We start from the raw sequence: 11,656 nt of genomic DNA, 5'->3' as shown, positions 1-11,656 counted from the left end.
CTCAGGTTCCAGGGCCAGATTTTTAAAGGCATTTAGACGTCTGGTGGGAAAATTGCACCAGGTGCCTTTCTTTTTTTGTGCGTCTTTAGGCACAAAAGCTTTAACCCAAATTACTGAAAGAATGCACTGTAGACAGGAAGGTTTCCATCCAGCTCTAAAGCAGCGCTATCAGAGTCTCATTGTGAAGTGGACCTGTTCTGCCTCTAATTTGTAATAATAATATTTAACTCTTGCATAGACTTTTCACCCATGGCTCTCAGATGTGCCTTACAAAGGGAAGGCAAGCATCACCCCAATTTTACAGATGGAGAAACTCAGGCACAGAGAAGTGAAGTGACTTGCCCAAGGAGCCTCCTCATTCATTGCTGGTTTGTGACAATGTTCTCATTCTTCGACTGCAGTTTATGAATAACCCATGGTAGTTACTGTGTTCTTATAGGACTGATTAGATGGTGCCTCCCCAAGCCCATTGCCTCACAGAACAAAGCTCTGGAAGCTAGGAAAGCAGAGGGCAGTTAAGGCACAAACACAGGGACTTAAAGAATGTTTTATTTTGTGGGAGAATGGAAATATTCAGAAAAAGGAAAAATATTTTTTCATAAATCCTGATACCAATTTCACAGGATTGGCCTCATGGTGACGAAGTCAAAGTTGTAGAATTCTGGCAGACCCTGATGCCTGGTCCCATTGAATTGTTTCCAGCTGAAAACAGGAAGCCCATCCTCTATGGGTGGGCCATTGACAGCACAGGCTGCAAACACCGAAGCCATATGGAAATCTGCCACCTGTGAAGGACAGGGCAGGATTTTATAGCTAGAGGATACATTGTTCTATCACATTTGAAGTGTTTAAACACTATGGAAGGGGGTGGGGAGGCATTGCTCAGGTTGGTCCAAGTGGGTATACACAGGAGTAAAGGAAAGAAACTGAGTACAGGAAAACTTATGCTAATTCAAGCAACATTCCTTCCCCCCCCACCCCGCCCCCAACAGAAAGGTTTATTAAACCAAGCATTGCCCACACCTTAACAAACCAAGGACCCAAGGTGACTTACGGCCCCATTGATGTAAAGGCAGCCGATCTGCCCCCTGGGGAATACCCCCAGCGTAAGGGTCTCCCCAGCTGGTGGGGAGGGGACATGGCCAAAACAGTGCTGTGCTCCAGCTGTTCTTGGCTGCTGCAACAGCCCCCTGGGGGATTTGGTGAGAAAATACAGGGAGGTACATGTGGTATAAAGCCACTTAGCCACCCTCCCACTCACATTTCTAAACCAAGTGTAGCTGCCAGAACAGAGGTCCCTGGGGTCCCTGCTGAGTCCTGCTATCTGACACAAGTCAGGCAAGCCAGGGAAGAGTGGAAATCCTCAGAACTGGGTCTGCCAAAGATTTCTGATGCTGCCTGTCCTTGCAGCCTCACACACAATCCTGGAAACTGGCTAGCCATGACAGGGTAAAACGCCTTAGACTTTGCCAGTGTTTTAAGGGTTAGTATTAACTTACCTAGTATTTGTACTAAGAACAAAGCTGCCATAAATTCTGCCTGTAAAAATCATTCTTTTTACTGAATCATGGGTTAAAACTAAAAGCTACCTGACCTTTGCCAACTTCATGCTGAGAATAATTATACAGGTTAAGTCTAGAGCAAAATGACTCACTGAAGAGTAAGGCATTAGCAAACACAGGGGTCACTGGGGAAACATTCCTGCACGGTTCCAGGGAACTGGACACATGGTTTCCATTAATGAGAGCAGACAGCTGCTTGGCAAATTCCCATTTCCTCTGTGCCACCCTGAAAATAAGATAACTGAGGGATCCAGGGCATTGAGTGACTAGTACACTCCTGAGCCCTACCTACTGCCAGGCTTTACTAGAATTTGGGTATTAACCCTTAGAGCCCTACGGGTGAGCAGTCTTACCACAGCATTCTGCACCTGGATACACAGGATAAGTATGTACCCACGTACCTCGGGGTCCTGCATCCTCCCACCCACAAAACGTACAGCTCACCTCCCTCTGCCATCTGGTTCCACCCCTCTTGCTCCCTGTGTTTAAGTGAGACTGACCTCATCCCCGCTAGCACTGAACCCTGGCTCTCCCAGTTAAACTTTGAAGAGAAGGACCAGAATGCAGTTGCAGGGAGTGGAGGCAGCAGGAAGAAGATGGGGCCAACGAAGACTCACGGCAGACAGGAATCCTATCCTGTCTGGCCCAGGTGCTTCCCCTCCACCCCAGAGCACTCCCTTGTGGCCTCAGGAAACCCTGGCAATTAGCTGCTTTCCAAAGGATTAGCTAATTCCCAGATGGTGCAGAGGATCAGAGATCCTACAGACCACACAACACTGTACAGAGCAATCAGTTAGGCTGGCAGGGCCCTGGCTAAGTAGGCAAATACAGCAGCCAGTCTCCTATAACCCTGCCCTGCAGATGCTTTTCTTTACTCGCTGGTGAGAAGTGTTGCCCAGGATAGTGTTTTATTCCTGACTCTCCCACACTGTCGCAGTTTGGGGGACCGAAGGGGCAGACAGGGAACCTCCTTCTGCAGGGTATGAAGACTTGGTTGGCAGGTCCAGAGCAGGTGCCCTGCTTTCACTCAGACAGTATGTAAGGCAGGCCATGGGCTCTAGGGGTCTTTACCTTTGAGTCATAGCAGCCTGCTGGCACTGGGAGAGAAGGGTTCAGGTCTTCGCGGCAGCAGACAGTGTTGCACGGATTGAGCTTGGCATAGGGCTCCTTCATGTAGTCTGGGAAATAAATGGGGAAGAGAAAAGAAATCAAGTCAGTCTACTCGCAGGGCCATCCCCAGCAGGGGCTAAGGGCTCCTCCCAGAGAGTCCTGAATGGAATACTCTGCAAGCTAATCCCACACTACCTGGGAAGTTGTAGTGAGAGAAAGCCAACTCGTACAAGAGAATGGGGGAGGAATCAGGAGAGAGAAGGTAGTGAGCAGCTCTGGTCTTAATATTTTAGTCTAGAACAGAAGAAAAAAGTTTACAAAACAAGAAACTAAAAATGAAGATGGCAAGGAGCAAGGACTAGCAATACCCCCTGCAATTGCAGGAAATTGGGGAGTGGGGGAAAACTATGCCCATCTGATTGCTACTCAGTGAGCCAAAGAGAGGCAGTCCCCATGCCCTTTCCCTCAGATCACTGCCAGTTGCCCCTGGGGGAAAGTCCTTCCAAACTTCACATGTGGCAAACAATGTTATATGCAAAAGAGAATCAAAATAAAGCAGCTATGGCCATCTGTACCTAGAGATGGTGTTTATTCAGACCACTTTTTCCCATTAATCCCAATAAGGCGGATCCTGACAGCATTAAGACAGAGCACTGTGCACTGAAGGACATTCCTTCTGAGAGGGGAAAGTTAAAGGAGTCTTTTTAAAAGATTTTATGCTAAATCCTCTATGTTAGTATTATAGACGCATTGCCTAGTACTTAAGGCTTTGCAAGACCCTTTCCTTGCTCCAACTGTGTTCAAGAACAGTTCTCCCCAGAGAGCCCTAGCAAGTCTCCTAATTCTATTGGTGTTTCAGATGTTCTCTGGAACGGTTAGCTAGAATAGACCTCGATGGCATGTGCACTCAGAAATGAAACCCTCCCTTGTTCCTGCACGGGGTTAAAAAACAAACAAAAAAAAGATTTTGAAGTCTTATCTCATACCTAGATTGTAAGCGCCTCAGGGCAGGGACTGTCTCTTTGTCCTATGTTTGTACAACACTGAGCACAATGTGGTCCTGAGCCATGACTGGGGCTGCCAGGCAACACCATAATACAAACAATAAATAATAAAATCAGATCAAAGGAAAACAAATGGGCTTCTTACTGTTATATCTCATTATATACTTCATGGACTCCAAGTCAGTCACTTTCCCCTGGTCCCGTCGGAAGATTTTTGCTCTGGGAGCCAGTTCATAAGAAAAGTCCAGGCCGTATTTCTCAACGTACTTTGCATACCCGCTGAGGTTGTAGATGGTTTCATGGAAAGGGATGTTGTAAGAAGGCCAGTATCCTGCAAGGGAGACAACCCATTCAGTTGTTTAATTATTTAAACAAACTGTGCACTCGTTTAAAAAAAATGCTTTATTTGCTGTGTTGCCTTAACAATGCCAGCTAGGGAACAGGAGCTAGATCCAGTCTGACAGCAGCACAACATATCGGTCGCCATTGGGAGCAGGTGAGTTAATTCACAAGTAATTCCACTGGAGAGATGGTGCTAACAGAGTCTCAGGCCTCCACTTCTAAGGCTTAGCCCACAAAACAAGTCTGAGCCAGTTGCAGGCTAGACTTACAGAAGTATCTTGTGGTGCTTCGAGGGGAGGTCTCAGAGGTTCAGGTCTCAATAGTGCCCACAGGCAGAGCTGACCACCTGTGCACCTCATGATCTGCTGAAACAGAGGCTGCAGCAATAGTGCTCATCCACAGTAACATGTGTCTCCTGCAAGCACATCTTGAAGCCACTGAGCTTCTTTCTTGAAAGAAAAAATGATTCCTAAAATGAAAAGCCCACCAACCTCACACACCAAATATCTGCATCAAAGCGGCATGCTGAAAAGTTGAGAAATGTGACAAAGCACCAAACAAACTCAGAAGCGAGGAAAAAATCATGTGCTAAGGCACGGAACAAACAGGCACCCAAGACACCAGGGATACAATTAAGGCCCTGAAACAAGCAGAAAGAGAGGTCACAGCAAAACAAACCATGAAACCAAAGAGGCCAGCAGCCTTCGATTCAAGTAACCCAAAAAGGAGCCACAGAACTAACTGTTGATATAGACCTGACCGGAAAGCAGATCAACAAAAAAGGATACCCAGAGAAACAGGTGACAGGCTGGCGAGAGCCAGAGAGGAGAAGGCTGGAAGGCTGTGGTAGCTGATGGTGCATATTGACCAATAAGAGAGAGAAAGGGAATCTTGCGCTTGCCACCACCATCACCTCAGCGAGCCCAAAGCCAAAAGATTCAGAGCCAGGAGAGTTCTGTCCTATTTCACATAAGACAAAGGTCAAGACAATCCTGTCGTGAAAGTACCTTTTAAGAATAGTGTATCCAACTGAAATTACAGGGAGATTATTAAGTACGCAGAATGCAATTGTCTGTAGTACAAATAAGTTAGGATGCTCCTAAGTTTTCAAAACAAATGCCATGGGATCATTCAGGACCATAAATAGACAGGACCTGGCTCTAAAGTGTAATCCTAAAAGAATTAAAATGTGATCCTTTTCTGTCAATTAAAAATGTACAATAATGTAGTCTTTTCCCCCATGGGGGAAGGGGGAGGTAATGGGATGGCATATGCTGAAATGTGGCACCTAGAGCTACACAGCAACCTTTATCACCAGCCTAGGGCACTGGTTTGCTACTGACAAAGGGAGATTGCCACCTACTGAGTCATCAACACCCAGGGTTTTGCTTGGAGGTCTCCCACCTAAATACTGACTGATGTAACACCCCTTGTTCTGAGGAGTTGGAGTGGGGGAATCTGATTGGCTGATGCTCAAATAATAAGTTGGGGCTCATCAGGCAACTGTTACAAAAATACAAACCAAGCGTTTAGACATATAAAGTTTTGAACTAGTGGCCAATATGTCAGAGCCATGCACTTCTCTGAGTAGGTGGCTCACAAGTCTTGTGTCTCAATACATATGTGAGACAGAAGTGGGTGTCCTGTATAACTGAGCAGCCTGCATTGGTTGACATGACACACAACCTAGTTGAAGGGAACATCCAGTGTCATGTTTCTCTGCATAGTAAAAGAGATGTCCTCCATAGATTAATGCACTTGAGCCATCCTCCAAAGAAGCAGCTGGCAAGATATGGGCAGGCCAGCTTTCAGGCATGTTCATTTCCAAACAGAAGGGAGTTAATTATTATTTAGCAATAAATTCTACAGTTGTACTACTGTCTCAAAGGAAGGCAAAGAATGCAGATGCCTCGGCATTCCCACCCAGAAAGCACTATATTTAAAAACTACACCAAAGTAACCCATGTTAAGTTCTCCTCAAGTAATGCCTCTCCTTACCGTTCCCTGTTTTTGCAAGGCTGTAAATCCCACCTACACAGTGCAGTGCCCTCATGTACCAGCTCCTGGGTGAGTTTCTGCTCCAGATGGAGGCCTGCCGTTGCTGCAGGCTAGGCCATGCAGAGCGCACAATGAGCAGTATGTAGAGCTGGGAGTATGGGGGGAGGCTGGCCCATGCGTACAGCAGGGACCCTGTTGGGTCTCTAGGAGGAACTTTCTTTTTTACTCTTCCTGATTGTGAAGCAGCAAGGGATTGTACTGAGTGCTGTGTGGGGAGCCAAGGACTGTCCTGTGGTTAATGCACAAGACTCAAGAGTCCAGAAATCTTGGCTCTATTCCTGGCTTTAATACAGACATGCTTTCTGACTGCAGGCAAACAACCTCTTGGGACTCAGTTTTCCCATCTATAAAATGGGGATAATACTTGCCAACCTCGCACAGGGGCTGGAAGGCTTAATTCATTATTATTTGCAAAGTGCTGTGAGATCTTTGGATGGAAGGGGCTACGTAGATGCAAAGTAAGAGGTGCGTAATCTCGGTGTCTCACCTGACTCATCTTTGCTCCAGAGGCCAAAGACAGCGGCAGTGGCCAGCAAGTCCTTCTGCATTTAAGGCTGGCTAAGAAATTGCATCCTTTTCTCTCACATATGAACCTCACCTCAACAATTCATGTCTTTGTCACCTTAAGGTCTCCATTACTGCTACCTGCTGTACCTAGGGCTACCCCTGAAGGCCACCTAGAAGCTTAAGCTAGTACAAACACATCTGCCTGACTTTTGAGTAGGACAGGGAGGTTAGAGCATATTGCCCCTTTGCTCTGAGTTCAGCACTGGCTGCCAGTTCACTTGTAACTAAAACTCAAGGTGCTTGTTTCTATCTGGATCCTGGCTTTCAGAGACTGTCTCTCCACTTTTACTCTGCAGTATCACCTGTGTTTGGCGAGAGCACGTCGGCTGCCTGTCCCATAGGTGATGCTCAGAGGAGACAAGTGTTGGTTGCAGTGGAGAAATACACTCAGAAATGTGTCTAAGCCCAAGTCTGGACAAGTTTAATGAACACTGAAAAATTCTCCTCTTTGCTCCAGCTTTCCCTTAAAGTAAGTCTTGAATCCCTTGTCATTCAGCTCACTCGCGCTGCAGAATGCTTTGAGGGCTACTATTTTGATGCTGCAGTGTATATATTGTTCTCTTGACACCACCTTTAGTTGTTGAGTCTCTTCTTTCCAGAACTTTTGCTTGTCCAATCTTTGTGATTTCTTCACTGCTTTGGGCAACTGCAACACTTACTTCTTCCACTTTCCAGCAGTCTTGGCTTGTTTCCACTTTTCCTGTAATGTTCTTGTTTCATTACATGTCCAGTTTTTCCTTGTTTGTTTATGTCTTCCAATAACTTCCTACACTGTATTTTGTATCACTTCCTTGAATATTTCCCATTCAGTCTGTAGTGAGATTTCTTCATCAAACACAAATTAATGAAACACCTCGCAAGCATCAACTTATACACCTCCCTCACATAGCTAGCTTTATCAAGATCAAGTGTGGCTCCAGTTACACCCCTCTGTTTATTGGACTTTAACTTAATATTAATTTTTCCCCTTAGTCATTCATGATCACTGCCACATCCTGCACCTCTATAGACTAACATCTAAAGGTGCCCTTTTATGCATTTTACTGATAATAATGTGGTCAATCTGGTTTTTAGTTTGACCATCTGCTGAATTGCATATAATCTTGTGCATATCTTCATGAAGAAAGCAAGTACCACCAATAATCAGATTGTATATCTCACAGAAAATTCGTTTGCCATCCTGATACCATGTGGTCCCAACTTTATTCATTTGCTTACCATGTCCGCTACCAACCTTTGCATTCATATTTCCCATTATAAAAATCATGTGATGATCAGGAATCTCATCTATAATGCTATCCACCTGTTACAATCCATCCTTCTCTTCCACTTCTGCTGCTTCTGTTGGTGCATAACAGGTCACAGTTATACATAGTTTATTGTAGGCAGTAGTAAACCTTGCTAAGACAATCTGCTTGGACACTGGTTTCCAGCTCTTATTTGAAGTAACTATTCTCTTGTCCACTGCTATTGCAACCCCATCCCTATGCTTCGCTTGTCCACCTGAGTGTCCTGAATAAAGGAAAGTATAATGTCCAATTGTGAACTCTCCTGTACCCGGCCAACATGTCTCCTGTTCGGCAGCAAAGGTAATGTGCAACTTCCTTAACTCCTCCACTACTAGCTCAGTCTGGCCTGAAGCAAACAGTTCTAACATTCCAGATTGTACTATGTGTAATATATTTAGCTGTTAACCAAAATCCATGACAATTTCCATTTGTTAGGACATATAAATCAGCCTGGCTTGTAGTATTGTTTCTATAACAAATCAATTTCAGATGTAATGGCTTGTTAGCACATTCTACCCTATGCAGCTCGTGGAAGCATGATGTGATAGCCTGCTGGCCTGCTAGGAACAGGCATCATCAGCAGTTCCACCTTACTTTCCCTTCAAGGCTAACAAGCTTGGACCGCTTGGATTTGAAATCAGTTTTCCTTCTCCGAGACAGACTTGCCTAAAGAGGTGAAATGAGCCCCATTTGCCCTGGTCTGAAATCAGAGTTCCCATCTATATACAAAAAGGTTAAATTGTACAAAAACACAATCAAGTCAATGATTCAAGTAGTAAGAAATGCTACCAGTGAACCAACAACAAATATCAGAGTTCCTGGAAATATCGAAGGAACATTTTGACAAAGTGCTAAACAGTGTAATTTTTCCAGATGCAAGCATTCTAGACATGCCAGAGGAACAGAGCAGAATGCATATAAGCACTGAACCACCATCTGAAAAAGAAATTGAAAGAGCAATGAAGCAGTTAAAAATGGGAAAGCTGAAGGAATAGATAACATAACAGCCGAGCTGCTAAAAGCTGGTGGAATAAGTGCTATCAAAGCATTAGAAAAATATATAAGGTCTGGATGCAAGAGAAAGTACCTGATGATTGGGTAAAGGCAATAGTTGTACCAATCCTGAAGAAAGGAGATCCTGCCAATTTGAATAATTGAAGAGGTATAAGCTTATTATCAGTACTGGAAAAATCATGATGAAAGTAATTGTCAACTGATTGTGGCCAGTTTTAGAAGTAGCAGCAGGCAAGGAACAGTGCAGCTTCATACCAGGCCTAAGTTGAACTGATCCGACACACACTCCAACAGCTGATGGAAAAAAGGTGAGAATGGGGATTAAAGATGTTTGCTCTTTTCATAACTTCATGAAGAAATTTGAGTTGGTTTGGAGGGAAGCATTATGGAAAGTAATAAAATCATATGCAGTTCCAGATAGAATAACTGCAATTATAAAGGTTATGTACGAAGATTCCTGCAGTGCCATAAGAACTGGTGGGAAATTAAGCAACTGGTTCAAGTCAAAGTTTGGTGTAAAACAAGGGGGCATGGAATCACCGTCACTTTTCATCATGTTCTTAAATTGGATGTTAAAAATGGTATACATGTTGGAGGGCATGATGCTCGGTGATCTAAAGTTAGGTCTTTAGCTCATGCAAACGACACTATACAACTAGCAGACATGTTTGAATTGACGATGACACTCTTCACTACTTTGGAAAATTGGTGTAGTCAACTTGAACATATAATAAATGCCAAGATGATGAAGTGGTTGCATCTTGGAAAAGGGACAATATATAAAGTGTTGAAATGCAGCAGTGGTAAAGTCACAGAACAAGTAAAACCTTACATGTACCTAAGAAGATTGATCAGTGCCAACAGTTCCATCAAGGATGAGGTTTAAAGGACATGTGCTTTAGCTACAACAGCTACACAGAAATTTATGAAATTATGGACTGATAAAAACATTGTTTGGCACCAAAATGAAAATGAATCAAACCAATGTACTAGCAGTATTACTCTGTGGTCTGGAAGCAACTGCGTTAAATGAAACAGACATCAGAAGGCAGCTGGAGGTAACAGAGATGAGAGTTCTTTGGAAGATGGCAGGTGTACTGTGGAATGATATTATGACAACTGAAGAAGCTAGAAGGAGCAGGATGTGAAGTGACAATATAGGATTGGCTGCAATCAAAAAGATTACAATAATTACGACACCTTAGAAGACAAACAGGATGCCAAGGAAATAACGCAAACACAACCACCGTCAGTCAGACCTGAAGGCTGGCCATCAACTAAATGGCAGGAAATCGTATGGAGAGACATGATCAGGCTGGTCTTAATGGAGGGACAGGCCACAGACAGGAATGAATGCCGGTGCTGTACTGCTCCCCAGGCTTTCGGATGAAGTGTATTTATTTCAGACTCCAGGAAATGGTTGATTTGTACTCTGCTTGATCCAACATATGCAAAACAAGTCCAGATACTTGGGAAATGGCCATGTTATCAAAGCAGGTAATGTAAAATGTTATTTATTCCAACATTTAAACACACAAAGATTTTCCCAAAGCAGTAGGTTGTTTAAGCCTCACAATTCATTTCATTTTCCACTCCTGCATAGTCTCTCCTTTAAAGCCTCCAATCCTTTTAAACTTAGCCATAAACAACAGCTAAAAAACTTCTTTTAAAAAATTACATGCTTTTAGTTTTCCCAAGTGCTTCTGAATTGCACAATGAAACCATCTTTTGGCTTTGCCTCTACCATTCCCTAAAATCTGCTACATGTGGTACAAGAAACATTCAAATACAGAGTTGACAGACAGACGCATAGTCAGAGAACACACCTTAATCTGGTCCAGAGACAGAGGGACTTGACTAGGAAAAACACAGATCATCAACAAAATGGGCTGGAGGGAGATAATACTGGGCAGGCAACTGGCCTCACAAATGAGGACTTGGCAGAAGCAGGCAAAAAATGACTGTGCCAAGTACAAGACCAAAATGCGACTGCACAACAGCAGTTCCAGCTCAGTCTAAGAAAGGCTTGCACCAATCATGCAGGGCAGATGGTCTGATCCCAGTCAGTGATGCATCCTCTGCCACCACCAGCTGGCACTGCACTCAGGTATCTGTCACAATCCCAGATCAAGGGGAAGGAGGAACCACCTCTCTAAAGACCTCTCTCCTGCTACCCCACTTGAGATCAGCTATTAGGCTCCTTCATTTCTAGCCCCTCGGAAGAGCCACTGGAGTAGCGATGCTAAGCCCACCCACTCAGCAGCAGAAACAACCAGATGCCATGTAAGTAGCTATGTTTCAGATCCTCAGTGAGGATCTGGGAGAAGCATGTGTCCATAATTGCCAACTAATTAATCTGATGTTGGCCAACTTCACTAACTGCAATGAGCTCCCCCAGTCAGAGGGGACTAATGAGGCCTCAATTTGTTAGTCTGTTCCCAATTAAGCCATTTTGACAAGTGAGAAACATAAGAAGAAAAACGACTTATTTCTGTATCTTCAGCAGATTAGAGGTACACAAAACGTAAAATGGATGATTAAATTTTATAGATTATTCATGATAAGCATCCCCGCCCTAAAAGCATTATTTATATTGTGGTAGCACCAAAAATCGTCTAGACACTTCCATTGAATTAGAGGAGAGGGCAGAAATCCAAAACAAAACTGCCACAGTCATGATTGATACATCTTCATGAATGTTAGTGTATGT

At 44.1% G+C, this 11,656-nt stretch overlaps 1 protein-coding gene across 3 annotated transcripts in view; it reads right to left on the bottom strand.

Moving 5' to 3' along the window:
* Positions 1-533: 533 nt before the first annotated feature.
* Positions 534-11,656, bottom strand: part of PLBD1 (phospholipase B domain containing 1) — a 51,390-nt gene continuing 40,267 nt past the window's right edge. For all 3 annotated transcript variants that reach the window (XM_039509453.1, XM_039509445.1, XM_039509463.1), the window contains exons 9-11: positions 3,822-4,007; positions 2,634-2,740; positions 534-785 (exon numbers count right to left, since the gene is read on the bottom strand). In XM_039509453.1, the coding sequence (XP_039365387.1) occupies positions 618-785; positions 2,634-2,740; positions 3,822-4,007 (461 nt within the window). In that variant the 3' untranslated portion in view covers positions 534-617. The remainder of the gene's footprint in view (positions 786-2,633; positions 2,741-3,821; positions 4,008-11,656) is intronic.

Source organism: Mauremys reevesii, linkage group 1, assembly GCF_016161935.1.
Source record: "Mauremys reevesii isolate NIE-2019 linkage group 1, ASM1616193v1, whole genome shotgun sequence".
NCBI classification, from domain to species: domain Eukaryota; kingdom Metazoa; phylum Chordata; order Testudines; family Geoemydidae; genus Mauremys; species Mauremys reevesii.
This window is presented reverse-complemented; position numbering and strand designations above follow the sequence as displayed.